General features: G+C 38.7%; 2 protein-coding genes and 1 long non-coding RNA gene across 5 annotated transcripts; 1 reads left to right on the forward strand and 2 right to left on the reverse strand.

The window, feature by feature from the left end:
- Nucleotides 1-180: 180 nt before the first annotated feature.
- LOC116323044 (fibroblast activation protein, alpha) lies at nt 181-9,220 on the reverse strand. Its single transcript, XM_031743312.2, has 26 exons — nt 8,966-9,220; nt 8,685-8,769; nt 8,363-8,452; nt 8,156-8,250; nt 7,955-8,029; nt 7,765-7,817; nt 7,561-7,633; nt 7,270-7,393; nt 7,042-7,196; nt 6,767-6,864; nt 6,532-6,661; nt 6,408-6,446; nt 6,223-6,321; nt 6,052-6,122; nt 5,901-5,954; nt 5,683-5,807; nt 5,480-5,524; nt 4,377-4,475; nt 3,998-4,067; nt 3,721-3,915; nt 3,491-3,545; nt 3,302-3,401; nt 1,255-1,313; nt 1,097-1,169; nt 846-919; nt 181-649 (listed from the first exon to the last, which is right to left on the reverse strand). The coding sequence occupies exons 1-26, from the start codon at nt 8,966-8,968 to the stop codon at nt 548-550; spliced, it is 2,241 nt and encodes a 746-aa protein (XP_031599172.1). The 5' UTR covers nt 8,969-9,220; the 3' UTR covers nt 181-547.
- On the forward strand, nt 8,772-14,361 carry LOC120433443. The gene is made up of 3 exons (XR_005608563.1): nt 8,772-8,893; nt 13,944-14,087; nt 14,258-14,361. It is a non-coding gene; the product is annotated as an uncharacterized LOC120433443 (long non-coding RNA).
- Nucleotides 9,746-23,868, reverse strand: ifih1 (interferon induced with helicase C domain 1). Of its 3 annotated transcripts, XM_031743178.2 has the most exons (18): nt 23,315-23,867; nt 22,827-22,983; nt 20,767-20,895; nt 20,473-20,523; nt 18,212-18,346; nt 17,918-17,968; nt 16,086-16,306; nt 15,333-15,543; nt 14,282-14,499; nt 13,750-13,851; nt 13,509-13,632; nt 13,195-13,410; nt 11,760-12,016; nt 11,526-11,675; nt 11,247-11,408; nt 10,969-11,162; nt 10,771-10,864; nt 9,746-10,353 (listed from the first exon to the last, which is right to left on the reverse strand). In XM_031743178.2, exons 1-18 carry the CDS (start codon nt 23,747-23,749, stop codon nt 10,150-10,152), a joined length of 3,111 nt encoding a protein of 1,036 aa, XP_031599038.1. In that variant the 5' UTR covers nt 23,750-23,867; the 3' UTR covers nt 9,746-10,149. The 3 variants fall into 3 exon arrangements, with proteins under 3 accessions (XP_031599038.1, XP_039455583.1, XP_031599040.1); XM_039599649.1 differs by lacking the exons at nt 18,212-18,346; nt 20,473-20,523 and having other exon boundaries at nt 23,315-23,868; XM_031743180.2 differs by lacking the exons at nt 17,918-17,968; nt 18,212-18,346 and having other exon boundaries at nt 23,315-23,868.
- Nucleotides 23,869-24,403: the final 535 nt, after the last annotated feature.

The raw sequence follows: 24,403 nt of genomic DNA on the forward strand, positions 1-24,403 counted from the left end.
GTATATTTTTCATAATTTATATAATTTTTTGTATAACAAAACTTAATTCAAAGCACACATTAGTGTTTTATATTGCTAGTACTGGGTGTTTTTATTATAATCTTAATTTGCATGTTTGAGATCAGTAATAATCTTTTGGCCTAATAAAAGAACCATTTATGTAAAGAAAAGCAATGAATCATTTAAATGTTGAAAAATGTTTATTTGAATATTCTTATAACACAAACAACTCCACTTTGCAACAAATCAGTGCAATGCATTGTAGTTAATGTATGCTATGATAATCACACATACACACGTACGCACACACATACATAAAATTTTTTAAACTATAAATGCATGATAGGACTTGTGTCTTTGCATATCACATATTTTGCAAAAATTCCACATAACATACGGATGCCCATTTAAATGAGCAATCTGACATTTGTTGCATTAGTTCAACCTGACTTTCAGAATATTACAATTAAAAAAAGCACATTAAAAATGCATTAGACAAAGAAACTGAAACAACTGTTGTCTACAAATGCTGTTACATCCTTCACATCTATTTGGGACTAAGGAGGCATTTCTGCAGGAAGTGACTCATGTGCCTGTATATATGACGATAGGCTGATCCACTGAGACTATGGTCCTTGTCGGTGTACCACTGAAAGCAATACCAGAATATGATTAGTGCATAGACTATAAATCAATTCCAGGTAACATCGTGCACATTTTAAATCACACTTATTTTAGATTTAATTTTGCTTATAATAGACCATGTTTTTTTTCCATTTGAAATCTTCATTACATCAACAACATCATTGCCAATATTAGCCTCACTTCCCTAAGCTAATATTTACCATCACCTCGAAGTCCACTTGCGCATCCACCAGAGCTTTGGAGATTTGTGCAGCCTGCTGGAAATGGACATTGTCTACGGGAAAGACAGAGCTTTTACTACGTGACTGAAAGCTCAAGTTTCTATCAAGGCAAACAGAGTCTATTTGTGCATGGCTTACTGTGTTACCTGGAACGCCTCTGAGAAAACGCGCTACCACATGTTCAGGTCTTATCAGAAATAGAAATGACTGAAAGAAATAACAGAACGTACCGTCCGCTGTGCCATGGACCAAGAGATATTGAACATCGTTGAAGTTCTTTGCTCTGGAGGTCACTGTGGAGTTCTAGAAAATAAAAGAATTACAACAGGCGTCTCAAGGCAGAAATGTAACTTTACTTCACCACACAGCTAATCTGAATAATATTTACTTTGTACGAGTCGGAATTCTCCGTCGGCTTGCCCATGTAGCGTTCAGTGTAAACTGCATCTGTGGAAGAAAACTCAGTTAACGCCACAAAAGTGCATACAATGGAAACACAGAAATAAAGCATGCGTATTTAACATAGGGAAGGAAAAGTTTAGATTGAATGATTACAAGCTATAGGAAATCTTAAAGGTGAACTCCATCAACTTTCAAGGCTGAATGTGACAAAATTACTAGTGTAGAGTTACAAAGAGGTGTAATCACCAGCCTAGTTTTTTATCTCTGCTTGAGGCCAGAAGCTCAGGGTTCAATAATAGCAATAAAGGTGTGCTGTGAGTAATGTAGGTTAACCACAGTTAGGTTTTGGCAAGAAAAACAACACATCTCTCTTATTCTGCTGAATGTACACTGAAATCAATTCAAATGCTGTTACTTTTTTTGTTGGACTTTTACTGACTTTATATATTTTCACTCTAAATATTTCTTAAGATGAAATTTCACTCTTTAGTTGAGTCAGCTGAATAATCAGACTACATTTGCAGACTGCATCATCTGGTGCATGATGGGGGATGTTGAGAATTATGACTTTACTAAAGTCATAATGAAAACAAGATTTTGAATATTCAAGACTTTTGAGGAGCTTTGCAGTGAAAAAAAGGCAGTGACTCACTGCCCAAGCCAGCAATTTTGGATACAGCATCAATATGCCCTTTCTGCCTTCCCTGTACACATGAGGCAGGTTCTTGTATTCAGCACGAAAATATTAATCATACTGAAGATGTGGAGAAAAGTAATGGATCAAACATGACACTAACACTGTTACAATACAGCTTATGTAAAGTGAAGGCCATAAAAGAAAATAAGCAGCCTGTAAAATTACACTGACCAGCTACTTTGATAGTTACACCTGTTCAACTGCTCATTCACACGCACACACAAATAGGCCAATCACTTGCGTTCAACCGAACCACATGCATTTAGGCATGCAGATATTGTTAAGATGACATGCTGATATTCATGGTAAATGAAAGTGACTTTGAACATGACATGGTTGTTGGTGCCATACAGTCTGGTCTGAGTGTTTCAGAAACTGCTGATCTACTGGGATTTCCCCATAAAGCCACCTCTAGGGTTTATAGAGCACTGTCTAAAAAAGAAAATATCCAGTGAGCAGCAGTTTTCAGGGTAAAAAATGCCTTGTTGATGACAGAGATCTGATGAGAATCTGCTTTAAAATAACCACTTGTTGCAACAAACATATATAGAAGAGCATTGAATTTACAACACATCGAATCTTGAAGAAGACGGGCTACAGTGGCAGAAGACCACACTGGGTACAAGTTCTGTCAGCTGAGAACAAGAAACTGAGGCTATAATTCACAAAGGCTCAACAAAAGTGGGCAACAGAAGAAAATGCTGCTTGGTCCGGTGTGAGTCATGATTAGTAGTCTGACATTCAGATGGTAGGGTCAGAATTTGACGCAGCATAGTTGGATCCTTCATTGTATCAACAGCTCAGGCTGTAGTGTAATGTGGTGGTAGTGTAATGGTGTGGAAATATTTTCTTGGCATACTTTGGGCCTCTTAGTACCAACTGGGCATCATTTAAATTCCACTGCCTGCCTGAGTATGGTTGGTGACCATGTTCACAGTGTACCCATCTTCTGATGGCTGCATCCAGCAGGATAAAGCACTATTTCAGCGGTAGTTAGCAATAGTTCTTTAAAAACTTCTTTAAAAACTGAGTTCACCAGTGACTCCACAGTCACCAGATCTCAATCCAATAGAGCACCTTTGAGATGTGGTGGAACAGGAGATGCCAACAAATTGCATTATGGATGCCAACAAATTTGCAGCAGGTGTGTGAAGCTGTCATGTCAATACGGACCAAAATCTCTGAGGAATGTTTTCAGCACCTTGTTGAAGCTTTGCCACAAAAACGTAAGGCAGTTTTGAAAGCGAAAGGGGATCCAAGCTACTCTGGCAAGGTGTACCTAATGAAATGGTGGGTGAGTGTATATATGATAGGCTATGTATGCATGTTCACCCACCATAATAGTCCCACTTGGCTACTGGGGCTACTGCAATTCCACACTTAAAGAGTCCAGTTCCAGCACCCAAGGCCATTGAGGAAACATAACCACCATATGACTGAAGATCAGAACAGATTGCATTAGTGAGAATATGTAGTGATTATAAAGATAACGAAAGAGGAAAAAGCAGGACAAAATACAGCTTACCCAGCCCCATATTGCTATTCTGCCTTCATCAATAAATCCCATGTCAATGAATTTCCTGTAACAGAGAGATCAGTTATTATCTGGGGCAAAACACATTTGTTAAACCAGACTACACCAGGCATTTATCTAGATGAAGACTTTTGCATGTATGTAAAAGATTAAATTTCTTCATACAACAGCAAAAGAACAACACTCATCACAGAGGTGATTCAACGTTTAGACAGACCTACCTCACAGCAGCTATTTGATCTTCTACTTCAAATGTCCCTAGGCGTCTATAGATTGAGTGCATTATTTCATCCCCTTGGTAACCACTTCCCCTTCCATCAAAGCTGGCAATGATGATCTCATGAGAACTGGAGAGGTACGTGCCCCAGTTCAGCTTGAAGCGATAGTTCACACTCTGACTGCACGGACCACCATAACTACACAAGGAGAGCAACATTGTAAATTTACTTCTGTAAATGTTAGTGGTGTCACGTGCAGTTTGGAATACTGCTCACTCACACATCAATAAGAAGAGGATATTTTTTAGAATTCTTGAAATTGGGTGGTAACATCATTTCGTACCAAAGATCTGTTGGCAAAAACACAGGAAATTGTGAAAGAAGAAAACCGATGTTTCACATACTAGGACGTCATTACAAAACATCTGGTCAGCACATACAATGGCTGATATACTTACTGACTTACAATCATAAAATGGGCAATACAACCATAGTTGTAATTCATCATTTTTTATGCTGAAAATGTTGCTGTTACTAAGAACCATTGTGGGTGCTCATGTGAAAAAGAGCACATTAGACATACATTCAAACACAAAGCAGAGGATTTCCATATGTCTTCAACAGTTTCTGAGATGGATTTTTCAACATGCATTTCTCACCAAATCCTCCAATCTTTAAGGTGCCATATTTCATTGTTGGCATGTGGAATTCAGACAAACTCTTTTTCAGGTCGTTATTGTCTTGAAGAACGGCAAGCTCTGAAAATAAATAAAATAAATAAAGTAACTGCAATGTTGTGTGTCCATAAAACAAACATAAAGGTGCATATTTCAACATGTTCATTATTGAGGAACCTTAACTTCTCTGAAACATTTTGATTTGCTGTTTATTCTTTTTTCTGGGAGCTTCATGAATTACCTTCCCTATTTTGCACTTGAGGTGACGCATTTAGACCACTCTGCATCTAACTTTATGTAGAAAATGCGTCACAAAATATTCAAAACTCATACTTCATCAGAGCATTTATGGTGCAATGATAACCACATTCTCTGTACACGCAACAGCTTCCCAAAACTGAGATGAGACACGAACCCACCCTCAGGGTTTCGTAAGCTAGTGTACTCCCAGTTCTGGTCCCAAGCCTGGATAAATGGGAGGATTATGTCAGGAAGGGAATCCGGTATAAAATCTGTGTCTAATCAAATATGTGGATCCATCTACTGCCATGAACCCTTGGGAAGTAAAAAAGCAGCCAAAAGTACTTGAACTTGGGCCACTGTATTCGATCTACTGGCTGTATGAAACCAAAACAGCACCTAGTGCTGGTTTACAGATTTATTGCAGCCTAAAGTTAATGTGAAGTTACATATATGCTTTCAGTGGTACAACACTTCAAATCAAAGGGCTTTAAAAATGTGTTTTTCAGCTATCAGCTTTTTCAGTACCAAATTAACTACTTTTTATAGAACATTTTCAAATGCAGATAAAAACACAGAGATCTTAAATACTTAAAATCTGTCTGGACTATTAAAGCCTCGCTTTTAACTTGAGATCTGATCCCATATCAATTCCACTGGAAGCACAAAATATGAATGGCTTGTACGGACAGAAGGAATAACTACAGCAAGAAAATTCTGCTGGAATATTTACTGGGTTCTTCTTATTTGACCACCTTGAAAAACAGTAGCCTTATCCTTTAATAGTATACCATGTGAGTGCAATGAGTCATTTAACAATGTGTTTGGGTTATATGAATCTGCACCTGAGCCCTTGCTGTCCATGAGTGTGTACAGGGGGAATCCAGGTCCTGGTTAAAGAAAAAAAACAGGATACACACAAATAGAAGTGGATTACACATCAAATCGTCTGCATGCCTTCAGCAAGGATTAGTGTTCACAGATGTTCACTACCCCAAATCGGTGAGTTATTGCTTACAGTAAGAGAAAATGTGAATGGGTAACTGACCGTAGCAGTCCATTCGGTAGTAAGAGGCGTCAAAGCTGAAGTAACCTGAGTTGTACTGACACCTGTCCTTACGCAGGTTGCAGGTGAGACACTGGGGGGCAGAAGGGCTGCTTCCAATCATAACCCTGATGAAAAAAACAGCATGTCACCTATATAATTATTTACATATAGATTTTAACTGATAAAAAAAAAGAGGACAGGTGAGAATAATTCCTTACTTGTAGAGGTTTCTCTGTACAGGTATTCCTCCATGCTCATTACTCACAAAATATCTGTAGAAAGGAATTTCGCACACCAGCTCTTTATATTTTTACTTACATTTTTAAGATTTATGCAGTTTCCCCATAAACGTATGGATTCATCACTCACATGGCATCTTTGGTTAATTTGCTTATGTAGATAACTTCCCACTTCCCAGAGGTAACAGGGGTTGCTTTGCCCTTAATTAAAGACCTTCCTTTAGTAAGTCACTAAAATCTAAACACATGATTGATATAACTGTGCAACACATTCTGCATAAAGAAAACTGGCAACACTTACATCTTTCACATAATGAATGTGTTTGTAGCCATTAGTGTCACTCATCACTTTGTAGAAACTAAGCTTATCTTCAGCAAAGAAAAGAGGCAAGGGCACATACTGAGGAAAAAACAAAGTAATACGTTATAGTGATACATCAAAGTAAGGTTTTAAAGAACTATATCAGTAATCTTTTGGAAACTTACATGGCCCACCCATCCAGTCTTGCTTGTTTGCTCGAATTTCTATAGATAGTAAAGACATGAGTTGCAGTTAATTAGCAGAGCATGGCCATCAAGACGATTTCCTCAGCAGAGAAGTTACAGCTACCTGTTTTTCTGTCCAGCGACTTTCATCAAAATCATAGATCTGCACAACCACATAATTCTGTTTTCTTGTGAGCCACTGCACCGCAACGCGTGTATCTGTAACCCAGGTCACCGAGCACAAGATGTGATCACTGTGTAAACGCGACAGAAGGAGAAAAGGTTTTCACATAAGACAGACCATGAAGGCATTGCATTTTCCGGTAAATGATTACACATGTGCTAAATAATATACAGACCCAGAAGAAACAGAAGCGGGGGCAAACACCTGTGTGCGGTGGGATGAGTTTGTGGTATCGACAACAAAAAGTTTCACCTTAGTAAGGGGTGATCCAGCCTATAGAAATACAAATATAATATTTGTGATACATAATTATATATAACAAGACATCTGACAATATGAGATCAGCCCATTTAACATATACAAATAATTTTTGACATTTTAAAATGATAAATTGATATTGAAGTTTATATTTTGCTCTTAATTCCATGTTTGAAAGTTATAGAATCCCACCTTTGGGTATGGAATGGCCACTGTCTGAGGATATTGCTCAGATCCATACCAAGAGAACTCCACTTTGTGAACTTCTGTATTATTAAACTCTGCATATGCCAAGAACTTTCCGGTCGAGGACCACCATACTGCCCCATTCGATGCAAACACCTCCTCTGAAATTATTAGAGAAAAACATTAACCCATACAGATGCACACTTTTGAAAAAGTAATAATAATGTCACTAACCCTCATACACCCAGTCAGGGACACCGTTAAGGATCTCATTCTTTTTCCCATTGTGTGTCAGTTGCACAGCTTCATCAGCACTGACATTGGATTTGAAAAAAATGTTGAAGTCTGAAATGTAGGCCTGTAAAAAACAGTGGATTTCAACCATAAACATACAGCTACAAATTTAGTGCAACAAAAATAAGCCACAAGTATTATAAATAAATATTTATTCTGATAAACTGAATTGCAACTTGCAACATTATTCACTGGAGACAAAAAGTACATCGTGACATGGTGAACGCTTACATATTTGTTTCCTGTTGGTGCCCAGGTAAAGTACTGCAAAACACGTGGAAGATTTGCAGGCGTGACAAAAGTTCTACGATGAAATATGAACACATACAGGCGTGATGGTAATGCACCAACTGATGAATAAACATTTTTACAGATGATACATTTGGGGTGGGAACCAAAATTCATTAATAAAACTCACAAAAAACAGCTACTTACGAACTTTCCCTGTCATAGATCGAATATGAGGCACTGAATGAGTGTCTCCATTTCTGTAGGATTTTAACGACAAACACTTTCATTTGCACGTTTTTCATTAACGGAATTACAGGAATAATTAAAAAATATTTTTTTTTCAAAAAATACAAATAAAGATAGAAACGTAAATAGGTGAAATTTAACACCTCACCTTTGTGTAGTTGCTTTCAAAGGCGATGTATTTATAATCACCTGACAGCAAATAATCTGTGGCTTCAACTTGGGCCTGAAATAAAAATGACTGCATGAACTTACGGATGTGTTGCAGAATTCAGCGTATACTAATATACATAGTATTTAACATACATGACAGTATATATTAGGAAAATATTTTAAAGTACAAATATATTACAAAGGTTGAATTGCTCAAATACAGCGACTCCTCCTTTGTTTCAGCATTGTGGAGAAAGACATTCCCGTCTCTTGCTTTATGCAAATACTCCTTATCTGCAGGAACAAGGATAATAGATAAGCTTCCAAGAAGTTTGCATCGAAGGTGAAGATTAATGCTACCCAAAATCAGAAGGTATAGCAGAGGTTAAGCGACTGACGGTGATACCTGATATCCAATACAAATTGTAGGCTCTCCATCTAAAGGTGTCATTAAAGTAGTCATCAAGAGAGAAAGGCCTTTTGTTACCACCAGATTCTGAAATGATACACATGTGCTGCATTATTTATTTAACTTGCATGTAACGATACCAACACTCCAAAATATGTGACGACCATTTTTTGTGCATTTACAACTTCGTTGCTTGAATAAAGCGAACAAATAGGAAATGCGCAAACACAGAAAGAAGTCTGCTTTGAAGTAGCATCTGTAGCTGCTTTTTGAAAAGAAAGAAAAGAAAAGCGACCTACTGGCCAAGGCTCTAACTTACTGTTGTAAATAACTGCTGGAATGGTTATTAACGTGATGACGACAGCCGCCCCTATCACCCCCCACATCACCTTGTTACTGCAGCCCTGCGAAAGGTGACACAAAAGTGGCAGCCTATAAAAATCCTCTGAAAGCACACAACAAGAAGCTGACGCTGCAGGCTCCCCTTTAGTAGCCCATTAGTCCCACGGTGAGCTTCACACTGTCACAGTAAGTAGCCATGCTTTTAAACATATTTTTTTTGTTTCCCCCCCCAGTACTGATGGTAAATCAATTACTGACCATGGTCCAGATGAAGTCGCCGTGAAGCTCTTGGTTTTTTTTTTTAATAATCCTCAAAGGCAGCTGGCGTGAAGTTTACAGTCACTTCTTGGAACATGCAGCCTAGTTAACATAAGCGTACGCTTGCAACGGTAACTTTGAACTAATGCAGCCGCATGAGAAAACGGAGCTCCGTCCCGATTTAGGCTCCCTTCTCTCCTCGCTGCATTTCTGAGACCAGTCGACAGAGATGCCTCCTCGAAGTCAGCTGCCCAACTTTGAAAGAGCGCACAAGTTGCTGGTATTAGGAAGTGGCTTTTTCACTATGGGCGTAATGTATTCACGCAAGAAAACAGGGGAGCAGGAAAAGCAGGTTTTTTTCGTGTATCTAGATCACATTAACCATGAAGTGTAAAAAAAATATTTACGTGGCTTTTCACTTAGGGTACACAATGAACTGTATTTTTAAAAAAATGTTGTTGATTTATTATTTAAATATGAGCACAAAGAGGAAAAAATTGGATAAAAATGAGAAGGTCAGTCAATTTTATAATACTTTTGGATCAAACAAGTTTCCTGCTTGTGTATCCATCCAATGTGATCAAACAGGTAATATATCTGTTTGCACAAACAAGCTTAAAAGAGGCTTCTAGGAATAGCAGTGCTGTCTCAATCGTAGTGACTCACTAACCTGTGGATTTAATGGAAAATCAACAGCACCTGTTTGTGTGCGTGTGTGACAGGTGGGCTCTGAGGGGCTATCACAGGCTCGGTGACTCCTATCTCATGAGAAAGCCAGAGTTTGAAAGGGAAAAATATATATATACTTTATTTTTTGCTTTGCTTTTCCAGTTCATTTAATACCAGTGACAAACACTTACAAATTAATACACTGTAATCATGCATTATTTCAACAGTAAATCCCATCAAATGCGAACATAATTGAAGAGTAACACCCTTATTCTGCAATCTTGTACGTTTCACAATAATACTTTAACCATTAAAATGATGTAAAACATTCGCACTTTTTCTTCACAAACACACTTCAGTCCCATCACCATTCATGTCTCCAGTTAACAAGTAAACATTCAAAGGAAACATAACATTTACTAGTCTGATAAGGTTATTAATCCTGTGTCGGCCATACGGCAACACAATAGAAATCAAGGCTTTCTCGATCGCTGGTTATTCTACGTGGTTGTAATTCACATTGTTTCGTCATCGTCCGAGTTATCGGACATGGTCATGTTGCTTGCATGTTCAGCGTAGTCGAAGGCAGAAAACTTGATGGGGACTTCATTCCACTTGGTGCATTTGCTAATCTTCTTTCCATTTAAATTCACCACAAAGTTTTTCACATCAAGGCAGGGGCAATCGATCCCCTTGTACATCATCATTGAACCCCATCTCTGTAACAGAATACAACGCAACATATAATGAGTATTTTATTCTGCTCAGTGCAGGCCTAACCGAGACTAAATAAAGGCTTATTTTTGTGCCCTTTTGTCCTGTAATCTAAATTTGTGGTGAAACGTGATCTCAAATTAAAGGGCTGCAGTCTTATGTCATACGACAGACTCACATTTCTCTTTGAAGAACTAGCTTTATTGCTTATGACTTAGAGTCATAAATGTCCTACTTTTTTCTAATTATGCTTAAGCATTAGGTATGTGCACATGCTGAAACGACTCCTTGTTAATGCAGCAATGCTGTGTTTAGCTGCCTACAAGCAAGCAAATGAATTCATTGAACATTATGAATAAAATTATCTTTTTAAGATTCACAAGAGAATTTCCAAATAATTGAAAAACCTAAAATGAATCTACCTGTCCGCAGTTTTTACATGCAATGAAGCCGTTGGTCTCATAGTCGAGAAGGCGCTCCTGAAGAGTAGTATTTTCTCTCTGAATGTAAAGTTTTCTGTAAAGAGATGCAGTAAAATTAATAATAATCACAGCAGAACTACACGAGTGGAACACAGTTCAACACACACAAAAGGTTAAGAACTGAATCGTAAACTGTACCTAAATTGTGACGTCACATTGACTCTGTGCATGTTTTCGATGATCTGGATGTCGTCGCCCGTGCAGATTGGCTCGCTGCAGCTTCGGCAGCTAAACTTCACATTAGATGGGCTCTCGTTCTTTATGTCCTTCTGCTTCTTCTTCGTCATTCTTACTTTCTCTTCCATTATAGCCTGAATCTGAAACTCAGTGATCTGATGAACAAACAAACAAAAAAAGTCTCAAAGGATTGTGGCTTTTCAGTTTAACAAAGGCTAAAAATTCTGAAGTAAACGTACCCTTTTTTCATAGGCTGCCTGATTTAACAATTTAATTTTCTGAATGGCTTTGTTCATCATGTTCTTGCGGTATTCATTGACGCACTCCTTTTCAGCCACCCCGGAGTTCTTCACCTCGACCAGCGTGTAACTGCTGTCCTCGGCTCTTCCTCTGCCTTGGGCCTGAGAAAGGCAATTGTGAGTGAAGTGTAGGCAACCACGTTTGTTTTACACAGGCTAATATTCCTTCAATTACTGGGTATACCACATTTAATGCTCATTATTCAACTCATTACTGACCTGAATCATAGCGATCTCGTTTGTCACAAGGCCATATCGGATAACGAAATTGCAGGCTGGTATGTCCAAGCCTTCCTCGGCTACTGTGGTAGCAATCAGCAGGTTGACTTGACCGTTGCCAAATTTTTTCAACACATCCTTTTGCTCTGCCTGATTAAAACAGATTTATAAGAGAAGGTTACGTGTAAGGCGCAAATAATTGTGCAGGAAAATAGAGAGAAATGTAGCACTCACCGAGGTCATTGGTTTAACAACGCTCTGGTCTCCTCCTCCAATGACATATGCTGATTTCACTCCAATGTCAGCAAACTTGGGGTTTTCCTGTATCCACTGATTTAGAGCAATGGCACTGCGTCGTGTTTTGATGAAAACGATCCCTCTGGCTTCATCCCGAGAGCTGAACTCATGCAGAATTTTAGTTCTTAGTTTTGACAGACTGTCATTTTCATACTCCGGATTCTTTGCTAGAGTCTCCAGCTCCTTCTTGTTGTCTGTCAGACACAGATTACAAAGAACTGAATGACATTTTTCTATCACTGACATCAAAGATATGATGTCTTTTTATGAGTCAAATATGAGGGTTTATAACTCTTCTGTGTTTTTCTGGTAAGTATAGCGATAAGCAGGTTAGCTCATCTTAACAGACCAGGACCCGGACCAGAAATGTGGGAAGGGTTAAAATCTACCACAAAATTCACAGGCAGACTATAAATTTGTTTAAGCTGTGCCTGGTAGAAATCTGTAACGCTGACCCTTTTAGGCTATCTCCACGTATTCCAGAAGTAAAATGGCTAATTTTATAGGCAGTACAAAAATAATTTTGGTCTCTATAGCTTCTTTACCCTCGATGATGAAGGACACATCCATTTTTAGATATTGTTTTTGTTTAAATTCCATAAAGGCTTAAACTTTATTGCATTATTAGGAAATTGGACACCAAAAAGCTGCTATTTCTATGATAAGAATCACTTTTTAGTTAATCAGTTTATTGTTTTGATGAGTTCTTGAGCATGAGACAGACAGCCAATTTGAATAATGGCTTACTGTGTCTTAATCATAATAAAAGACTGTTCAACAAGTCTGTGTATCAGTTTTTGTGTTTTAAATTGTAGTATTCTTGCAGGCACATGTTAACTAATATCTGTGCAGTCTTTGGCTGGATCTTGCTAACCAAGCTTGCATCCATTAGTTGATAACTTAGTACTTTACGCTGTCGTTCAAGTATCATCACATCAGCATCCAAAGTCAAATGACGGCAGCTATGATGCCAAACTCAGTGTTTGGAAATGGTAGACTAATGACCATTGGCTGATGTTGCATGGCCATGTCTTTTATATATAGTCTGAATATTTTCTAGCTTTTTTGTTCTGAATGCTGGCAACCACTACAGAGTTCAAAATCCTTTTTGTTTTTCATTTGCTTTTAATAGATGCTAAACAAAAACAACACATTCGACCAATTAGAGCGCTTCAAAGATGTTCATGGACCTCATTTTCCGTGAACATATTCCTGGCTAGCTAGATAACAGTTTCACATCTATTAGCTAATCTAAGCCAAACAACAGCTTACCTCACATTTACCAAAACAAAAAAAAAAGATTTTCCAAACCTCAGATTATAAAGTCAACAACTGCTTTTAATTTTCAGCCGAATGCTTAGTTTCACAATACCTTTAAACAGATTGAAGAGGAACCTCTCAGTATCTGTGATTTGTATCTTATGCTCCTCCTCTGGGGCAGTTTTTTTCTTCATCTCCTCCTCGTAGTATTTGTTCAGGAAACTGAAGGCATCTTGCATGCGAATCGTGTTGCTGAGATTCAGGCTCTCGCTGTACTGTCGGAGGTGCTCTGCACAAACTCGTACTTTCTGATTTTCATCTTTTGCAGCTAAAATGGATTGAGACAAGTACTTTTAGATGCTACACACCATGGGAGGTTGAACAAACGATAAATAGTTAAAGATGAGCGTAAAAATCTATTCTCACCTTGTCGTTCTTTTTGAACAACCCACTGTTCGTAATTCTGAGAGCCGAGGTCACAGGTGGGGGTCAGCTCGGCATGGTTGTGGATGGCAGTCATAATTTTCTTGATTACATCACCAAAGGGATCCTAAAAAGGATATTTAGTTTCACACACGTGTAATCCTGCATTAACATCAGCTGGAGTCCCTCATATGAATTAGAGTCAAAGAAAAGCTTAAACAGGCATACAGGCATGTTGGCATACCTCCCTCCTATCTTCAACAGAAACAATTATTTTTCTTTGCTCCTTTTTGAATTCCTCGTGGCTCCTTGTCATTATTCTGGAAGCGTCCAAGTTTGCACAGATCTGTGAAAAAAATACAAAGATTTATGGTGTTAAAATTAATCCCACATCTTGATCTCATGATAGAGCGTATTTCTGCTTATTTTCTGCTGCAGTGGAAACTTTATGGCTGCCTTGTGTGCACGGTCAGTGTGGAACAGTGGAAAGAACTTGGCTGAATCAACAAGTTTCTCTACGACTGAAGCAGAAAAAACTGGAGCAGGATTTTGATTAAAAAAAGATGTTGTTCACTGTGACATGTGAGTTACTTGGTATGGACACAAAGAAGCGTGACTGATGACTAGTTTTCTTTCCCAGACTGTCAGATATATTAATCAGAAGCCTTATAGACTAAAGCTAAGATTAAATAATGATTAAATGTGCCAAGAATGAGTAGAGTAATATGCATGCAACACTTTTGTCCACACAGGTGAAGACGGAGAACAGTATTTACACGCAGTATGTGCTCCTCGGCTTTTTCCATTTTCGTGGCTCCCCCAACCCCTGGAGAGGCAGTCAGGCCCAGGATCTGAGGGAGGGGCACAGGCTCCTTCTGCTCCTTTATGAGCCTTTTGTTCTTGTGTTTCTGCTTCAGGTATCGCATCATTATGTGGTTGTAGACGCCTCCCTTCTGAGTGTGGTGACACTCATCTATTATAATGAGTGTCAGGTCTATATGTGCAAAAGAGAAACACATAAATGTTGCTTTGTTTCAAAAATAACATGCACGTGTCCCCATTTCTCGCTGCCACATTACTGCCAAGAAACAAAAGTGCTCAAATCTTAAAAGACTGTAATTTTCTCGACCAGCAGAGCTAATTTTATCCTATTTATTTTGCTTGTTACATAAACAGAGGTGATTTCCCTCACAGATGCCATCTCTCTCCCAAACCCACCCACACAAACCAGTACTTTTCTAGGAACCTTTGACACAGCAGTTTAAGCCACACAATAACATATGCTAGAAAACTGTCTACTTCAAAAAACAAAAAACAAAAAAAAAACTTTATATAGTTTGGATTTTACAAAAGTGTAAGCAGAGTGAATTCTAATTATTCCCATGTATTAGTTTAAGCGATGCAATACAAAATTTTCCCTGGAGGAAAAAGAGTATGGAGAGTGGCAGCTTGATGTATTTTGGGTGATAGAAGCTCTCATGTGAATTTGATGAGCCATACGCTGATGGCTTGAACAGACGTGTGGCCTGGAAACCAGGAGGAAAAAAAAGTACATGCTTTCAGGCGTTTCAACAAACAGCATATGTTCCACTGAGGTGGCTATTCCACCTTGGACTTGTGAGTGCCAACAGGAGTAAGCAGCAGAGTCGGAAGACTTTGACAAGATGCTATCAGGGGAGATGCTGCTCTGTCCTTTGGGTGGCTTTCTATTCCAGAAGCTGTCAGAGTTTGAAGCCTAAGCCTAGATAGCTAAAGAGTGTGTGTATTTTTAAAAAAAATATAAGGATAATATATTCAGTTTTGTGAAATTGTGTTCAAATATCATACCACTTAAGTTCACGCCCTCATCCTCTCCACCGTTAGCCCTCTCTAAGTAGTTTTCCAGAATCTGGGCTGTGCAAATGATGATGTCATTCTTCTTCACGATTTCTGTGAAAGAGATTTTGAGCTGGGAGTCTCCGCTGACTCGCTCCACTTTATATTTGTTCTTGAGAAAGGGCAGGAATTCTGCAGAGTAGTGCTGCTCAACAAGAGGAACCTGCAGGGCACCAGAGCACATGAAACTTTCATGAAGTCAACGCCACAAAAGTCAAGAGATTTAACCGACAAAATAAGAAAAAGTATTTACTGTTGTTTTTAGGATCAGAGAGCTCCTGATGATTTAAGTGTTTGTGCCAACATTAGTAAACCAGAACACATAAATATGTGCTAGACTGTTTGGTTAAGGCAGGGTCTCAAATTAGCTGTGCAGTAATTTAGGAGCTTCTGTTGATGTTGGTTTTTAGAGCAGAGAGAGCAAAGGCACTGGAGGTTACTGTTCTGCTCTTTTTCACAAATCAAGAACCAAAAACTGTGATGATTTTCAGTGATGATCACTATTTCACAATCTGTTTTCAAATGCAGCCACATAGTTTTACAGCTGGAAAACCTGGAATCCAAAATGGATTTTATAATAGGCCACATGAAGTATGTGCTAAAAAATAACAATGTTCAGGAGTGCTTAATGAGAAATGGACAGAAGTAGGTTAGCATAATAGTGCAAACCCAGAAGTATTCTATACCAGACAGACATTGTAGTACCTTGTTCACCAGGACGATCACTTTCCTTGGTTTCCCTTCAGCCTTCCTTCTGTCCAGATGTTCTTTGGTAATATAAACTGCAACTCTGGTTTTACCGCTTCCTGTGGGGAGACATACGATGATGTTTTTCCCCTCCAAGGCAGGTCCAGCGACTTCCATCTGATAATCTCGGAGAATAATTTCTTTTTCTGGGCTTCTGGCAACTTCTAAGGCACTTCCATCTGCAAAGGAGAGCAGAGGTTCAGAATCACAAAACGTCTGTCTGTGTCAGCAACCCACAATTATAGACATGACCAACAGGAAATGCCTGCTTCTCTTTGTTTTTCTTCCTGGGTAAACAGAGAACATACACATACACTGTACAGCACATTCATATCATGTAAAATGACCTAACTTTAAAACACTTCCAATAGTTAAACCACAAACAAAGGCACAGAGTAGAGCATGTAAATCATGTTTCAGTGTTACAAGATAAACATTGTGCACTATAAATTATGTCACTGAGAGGCACTACTTAATGCAAACCATACAGCACTAGGACTTAAAAGCAAATGCTTCTCTCTGTATAGTGAGTGCTATTTGGTATTTCACACCAGTCTACTAATCTAAAGGTGAAAGTCACAATAAAAAGGGATGGGTAGAAAGCACTACGTTTTCTTATATATGTTTTTATAATAATCAGATTAGTTAGAGAGAGACATTACAAGTCATTGCTATTTGCCTTATTTCCTCTACAAGTACAGTAGACTTGCTATGATCCACTTAGACTCCAAGTTGCTGGCAGGCTGTTACTTATTTGCTCTGTCTAGGTAGGGGATAATACATGAGTAAGACACTAGGAACAATATGAGTCTACCCCCTACTCTGCTCCCCTTTCCACTCAACTCTAAGTTCTTCTTCCCCCCCAGTTAGAGTTTAACCCCACCAAATCTTCTGTTTTTTTTTCTCAGTGCAGACAGTTTTTAATTTTCGCTCACTGACTTGGAATGCCAGAGGTTACGGTGTTGTTTCAAGCAACTTTATGCAAGCAAATGCAAGTCTGTAATGATGAGGAAAAAAGAGCTTTAACGATATTAATAAGTAAACAGTGGTCCATGTGGCCTCCTGAACTTCTGAAAGCAGTTCCCATAGAATTATTCAAGAAATAAACAGAGCTGCTTTCAGATTCATTAGGACTGAGTATGAGCTCTGCTCATTTTAGAAAACATTTAAAAAAACAATTCAGCTAGAGACTCGCCTTGCAGGAACAATCTTTCATGTAAACTATTCTGTTAAACCCATTTACTCTCACACATCTTTGGGGCCTTTCTGCTACTGAAATAACCTGACTAAACTGCAAAAGAATGAATTAATCTGATTCACATCTTTTCTTTCTGCTTTGTTATTCAGGGTAGAGTATTCCAAGCAGAAATGCACTTATCCATGATATAAGCCAAACACTACAGAGCCACATGAATGTAACTTTTCCTTTACATTTCCTTATACTCCAGCATATGGTTTTCATTTGAACTGCTAGCTATGCGCTGTCCTCCTTGAGCTCTGTGTACTTCATCATGATGCACACATGGAACTTGTTTATTAGTGTGAAACTGGCAGGGCAGAGTTAATGTTCCACTAATGTAACCACATGTTACAACAACATTTTTCCTTTACCGTACTTCATATTGCCTTTAGGATACTCAGGATACTTTAGGGCAACTACAGCTGCACTGATCTTAGTTTGGTTATTGTGTGTGACCTACTGAGGCAAAATAAAATCTTTGTAATTACCAACAACCCCTTTAAATACTTTAATTGCCTTAACAGGGTGAATAAAAGTGAATCCATCCCACCTGGCTGTGAGGGCTCCGAGTTGCTGGGCAGTTCATTGCCTGCATACAAGTCTGAAAGGACATAAACCAAAGTTTAAAAAGTTGGTAGTTACAGTGTTACCTGTGGTTTTAAGTAAACTGAATTTTGTTTGTATTCCTTCAACCTTTTACATATTTACGTATACGCATTGAAAGTTTATATTTCTAGCAAAGAAATGTTAGATATATGTTAGATTAGTTGTAAGAATGACACATGTGAGTGTATTTCCTCAGCTCTCCTTAATGCTGACATTAAACAGACATGCTCTGTGTGACCTGTGGATTGATCCATAGGCTGTTCGTTCACGGTGATCTCCCTGGATTCAGTGCCATCACAACTTTCAGCTGATGCTGGACTCTCCCCTGTTGTAGCTTTAGGTTTGTCTTTCAGTGATGGTTTCTTATCTGATCCTGAGAAATGCAAAAAAAGGAACATTTTATAAATGAGGAGTAACAATTAACCTGGTAACACTTTATAGTAGGGCTGCTTGATTATGGCAAAAATGATAATCACGATTATTTTCACTGAAATTGAGATCTCGATTATCTGACGATAATTATCTAACAATAACAATGTATTGAATAATGGCTTTAAAGATTGTCAAAAAATAATATAAAATAGTGTGCAAATACTGATTACAGTGCAAATGTTTGCAATATAAAAAATAAATGAAAAATGTAAACATTAATGTTTAGTGAACTTCAAAATACTGCATAATATTTGATTCACGTCTGACTCCGCCAACCCATAATGTTTCCACACCACTGAAGTCGTTTTACTTCTCTTTTCAACCAACGGCATTCTTTCTTCAGCAGCCATTATCCTCTCCTCTCCAAATAACTTCTGCTTAGCTTTCCGAGCTTTCCGAGCTTCCCTCGGGTCCTCTTAATTGTTGTGACGCGTGTTCGAAACGCAGAGAGGTGCGCTCGATTTGCCACACGGAGCAGCACGAGAGTAAAGCACGAGGGAGGTGCTAATAATCGGCTCAGTCATTTTTAATGATCGTTGAAAGCCCAGATCGTAATTTAGATTAAAATTTGATTAATTGAGCAGCCCTACTTTATAGTACAGTACATCAATATTTGCATGAAGACAGATGTTTCACTTTACTTGAGTGGGCAAACAGTAATGGCAAACCAGTCCCTGAGTATTAAGGAATTATCTTACAACTATTAAATTGGACATTTCACTTGACAGAAATTCACAGAGAAACTTCACAGAGAAATAGAAGGTAATGGTGAAAATACTGAGAAGAAAACAACTGATCAGAAATTAAATATGATGTTTTGTTTTGCTTTGTTAGTAATGGTAAAGTAATTCTGCAGTAAGAAGGCGCTACTGAGTAATTACTTAGTGTGATGCATGAGGCAACAGAAAAATAGTAACTAATGGTGAAGTAATTATTAATAAATGAGTAGCTACTGTTTTGTGCTGCTCTGTGTTTGCATCAGAGTTAATGATGAAGAGTTAGACTTATTTTGAGTAATTATGAACTAATCATTGCCTTTATACACGCACCGGCCTTTTTGTTAAGTACACCTTGCTAGAACACAGTTGGCCTCCTTTAATCTTCAGAAATGACATAATTGGATTCAGTAAGATGCTGAAAACATTTCTCTGTGATTTTCCATATTAACATGATGATCATGTGGTTGCTGCAGATTTGTTGGCTGCAAATCCACGATGTGATTGGAATGCCCCACTCCATCACATCCTAAAGGCGCTCTATTGGATTGAGATCTTGTGACTGTGGAAGCCATTTGAGGACGATGAACTCATTGTCATGTTTAAGAAAAAAATTTGAGATGATTTGAGCTTTGTAACATACCACAGTGTCCTGCTGGGAGCAACATGGGTACACTGTGGTCAAAAAAGGGTGGGATGGGATGCAGGCTGTGGCATTTAATCAATGCTCGTTGGTAGTAAGGGACCCAAAGGGTGTCAAGAAAATATGCCCCAAACCATTATACCACCAACACCAGCCTAAACCACTGGTACAGGGCAGGCCACGTGTGAGCCTGTGCAGACTAGTCTCAGTTTCCTGTTCTTATCTCACAGGAACGGCATCCGCCATGGTCTTCTGCTGCTGTGGCCCATCTGCTCAACAAGGAGTTACAGTGAGTTGCTGTTGCCTCCTATCAGCAGTCTGGCAAACGAGGTATTTTCTTGCAGAGAACTGCCACTTGCTGGATATTTTTTGTCTTTTTCTGGCCATTCTCTGTGAACCCTAGAGATGGTTGTATGGGAAATTCCCAGCAGATCAGCAGATTCTGAAACAGTCAGTCTTGTCTGCCTGGCAGGGCAGAGTTAATGTTCCACTAATGTAACCACATGTTACAACAACATTTTTCCTTTACCGTACTTCATATTGCCTTTAGGATACTCAGGATACTTTAGGGCAACTACAGCTGCACTGATCTTAGTTTGGTTATTGTGTGTGACCTACTGAGGCAAAATAAAATCTTTGTAATTACCAAAAACCCCTTTAAATACTTTAATTGCCTTAACAGGGTGAATAAAAGTGAATCCATCCCACCTGGCTGTGAGGGCTCCGAGTTGCTGGGCAGTTCATTGCCTGCATACAAGTCTGAAAGGACATAAACCAAAGTTTAAAAAGTTGGTAGTTACAGTGTTACCTGTGGTTTTAAGTAAACTGAATTTTGTTTGTATTCCTTCAACCTTTTACATATTTACGTATACGCATTGAAAGTTTATATTTCTAGCAAAGAAATGTTAGATATATGTTAGATTAGTTATAAGTATGACACATGTGAGTGTACTTCCTCAGCTCTCCTTAATGCTGACATTAAACAGACATGCTCTGTGTGACCTGTGGATTGATCCATAGTCTGTTCGTTCACGGTGATCTCCATGGATTCAGTGCCATCACAACTTTCAGCTGATGCTGGACTCTCCCCTGTTGTAGCTTTAGGTTTGTCTTTCAGTGATGGTTTCTTATCTGATCCAAGAAATGTAAAAAAGGAACATTTTATATATGAGGAGTAACAATTAACCAGGTAACACTTTATAATACAGTACATCAATATTTGCATACAGACAGATGTTTCACTTTACTTGAGTAGGTAAACAGTAATGGCAAACCAGTCCCTGAGTATTAAGGAAATATCTTACAACTATTAAATCTGACATTTCACTTTACTTAAACTGACATAGAAATAGAAGTTAATGGTGAAAATACTGAGAAGAAAACAACTGATCAGAAATCAAATATGATGTTTTGTTTTGCTTTGTTAGTAATGGTAAAGTAATTCTGCAGTAAGAAGGCGCTACTGAGTAATTACTTAGTGTGATGCATGAGGCAACAGAAAAATAGTAACTAATGGTGAAGTAATTATTAATAAATGAGTAGCTACTGTTTTGTGCTGCTCTGTGTTTTCATCAGAGTTAATGATGAAGAGTTAGACTTATTTTGAGTAATTATGAACTAATCATTGCCTTTATACACGCACCGGCCTTTTTGTTAAGTACACCTTGCTAGAACACAGTTGGCCTCCTTTAATCTTCAGAACTGACATAATTGGATTCAGTAAGATGCTGAAAACATTTCTCTGTGATTTTCCATATTAACATGATGATCATGTGGTTGGTGCAGATTTGTTGGCTGCAAATCCACGATGTGATTGGAATGCCCCACTCCATCACATCCTAAAGGCGCTCTATTGGATTGAGATCTTGTGACTGTGGAAGCCATTTGAGGACGATGAACTCATTGTCATGTTTAAGAAAAAAATATGAGATGATTTGAGCTTTGTAACATACCACAGTGTCCTGCTGGGAGCAACATGGGTACACTGTGGTCAAAAAAGGGTGGGATGGGATGCAGGCTGTGGCATTTAATCAATGCTCGTTGGTAGTAAGGGACCCAAAGGGTGTCAAGAAAATATGCCCCACACCATTATACCACCAACACCAGCCTAAACCACTGGTACAGGGCAGGCCACGTGTGAGCCTGTGCAAACTAGTCTCAGTTTCCTGTTCTTATCTCACAGGAATGACATCCGCCATGGTCTTCTGCTGCTGTGGCCCATCTGCTCAACAAGGAGTTACAGTGAGTTGCTGTTGCCTCCTATCAGCAGTCTGGCAAACGAGGTATTTTCTTGCAGAGAACTGCCACTTGCTGGATATTTTTTGTCTTTTTCTGGCCATTCTCTGTGAACTCTAGAGATGGTTGTATGGGAAATTCCCAGCAGATCAGGAGATTCTGAAATAGTCAGACCTGTCTGGCTGGCACTAACAGCCATGACACACTCAAAGTTATTGTAATTACTTTCCTCATTCTGATGCTCGTTTTGAAGCAGGTTATATTAACCATGTCATGAGCTGCTGCCATGTGACTGGCTGACATAATATTTTCATTAATGGGGAGTTAAACAGGTGTACCTAATAAAGTGGCCAGTGAGCTTACATACTAATGCCTTCTAGAATGTTTTAAGTTAATGATGATGATCTTTTTCCATAAATATGGTTATTCCGGGATTATTTGAGAATATTTGGATGACTGTTTAGTAAAAGAATAACTTGTTATTTTCCTTTGTTACACCAAGAACATGGCTTTAAATGTAATAAAGACTATAACTTGATGATAAAACTCTTAATCAAAATTAATCATCCCAATTTTGATTAGTGGGATTGTTGCTTTGCAGTAAATCACTGTATATTTACTGTATATATATTTACTAACATATACTAACAATATATTTACTAATGCAATTGGATTAAAGATACTGAATTCCCTCTGTAGTTGTAGTCACTTATGTGCACATGTTTTATACGATCTGTCTATACCTCACCACTGAGACTTCTGTGTCCCAAATCTCCCTGATAGTATTTGGTGTATTGGGTGTGTGTCTTCCAGCATAGTTCAGTTACCTTCGTTGCCAGTCAACTCATTATAGAGCACATGGTGTTCAGTGTCTTTAAGAATTTGAAGAAATGTTGAATACCATCCTGGTGGACATTTGATAATTCTTCTTAAAAGTTCCCTTGCTCCACTCCTGGATCCCCTGTTGACTATTTCAGCCATAATCTAGACGATAAGTGTAATGAATAAAGTCAGTTTGCTAAGCAATCAGAGAAAGGCATTGCCACCAAAAAGATGAGCTGCCTACATTAGTCTGCCATCTAGTGGTCAAAGACAGAAAAGACATGTATTGGAAAACAGCTGAAAGAAAAGGTAAATACTGAAGCTATACTGATACTTTCGAGGTTTTTCACACCAGTGAAATTAGTCTGAATACACACAGTGAACCTTTGAAACTTGAATATTTTCTCTCGTATCACCAAAGCTCATGTGCTAAGCAGCAGGCAGGTTAAGCAGTAGTAGTTTTGAAAGGTTGGTTGCACTATAATGTACTTACTCTGTCGCGCTCATCTATGGTGAGCAGTCCTTTACTGAAACAGTCTGCACACACTTGGTCTGTACCCATGTCTGCAAGGCTGGGAATAAGTAAGTGAATAAACCGGACACAGTTTTCATTCTCTGCCTCAACTTCGGGAGTTGGGAGATTTAACTGGATGTAGTCAGCTGCGAATTTACAGCCCCCGTTATTCAGTGCGTCAACGAACGCAGTGAACCATCCGGGAGTATGTGGCTTCTGAACTACTGCGTTAATAAGGGAGTCCGCAGCCGAAATATCACCATCGTTTCTGGCCTTCTGTCTGATCCGTTCCTTTTGCTCGTTTTCGATAAAGTCTATAAGATCCAGGACCCGATCCACCACAATAAGCTCCTTCAGCCTCGGCCTCAAGCAGTCGATCAGGGACTCGCGCATTTCATCCGTTTCAGACTCCATCGGTACTCACTTAACCGATAACAGATCACTAAACTGGCTCCTGCGTTGCCTAAAACTACATTCACAACAAACGTGCTGATTCACGGTGCCTTTATCGAGGAAAATGGAGCTCTTTCACTTTCGATTCTCCCAAGCAGCCAACATTTAAAGCGGCCACTGGGTGTCACTAACGGACCACAGTAGTTCCAATAGATCAGAAAGTGACCTAAATTGACTTTTTGTAAATCTTCTATCTTACACAATATTATTGTAACATTATTCTGTGAACTTTCTGCATTGGCGACCATAACAACAACAGCAGCAACACCTTCCTAGTGCTATTGCCTGGCAGGCCAAAATCTGACCTTACAAAATTCAAACTTAGAAGCACAGAGACCAGAAACGAAAGGAAAAACGAGTATTTCAAAAGCGAAAACTTCCAAGCAACTCATCTCTACGTCACCAGTTATTTTGGTCCATCCCTGGTTTCTTTTCTCGACCCTCTAACTCTGTTATTGTTCTTTAATGTAGCGATAGAGCCAGTCAGCCAGGCAGTTGTGCCAAAACGTGATCGTCTTGTTGGCCTATACTATGAAATGTATGTCAAATATCCATATCAAGCCTTTTTAAGGCAGAAAAAAATATTTCTGTCACGAGGTAGAAGCTACAATAAGT

This window comes from Oreochromis aureus, linkage group 16 (assembly GCF_013358895.1).
Source record: "Oreochromis aureus strain Israel breed Guangdong linkage group 16, ZZ_aureus, whole genome shotgun sequence".
NCBI lineage: Eukaryota > Metazoa > Chordata > Actinopteri > Cichliformes > Cichlidae > Oreochromis > Oreochromis aureus.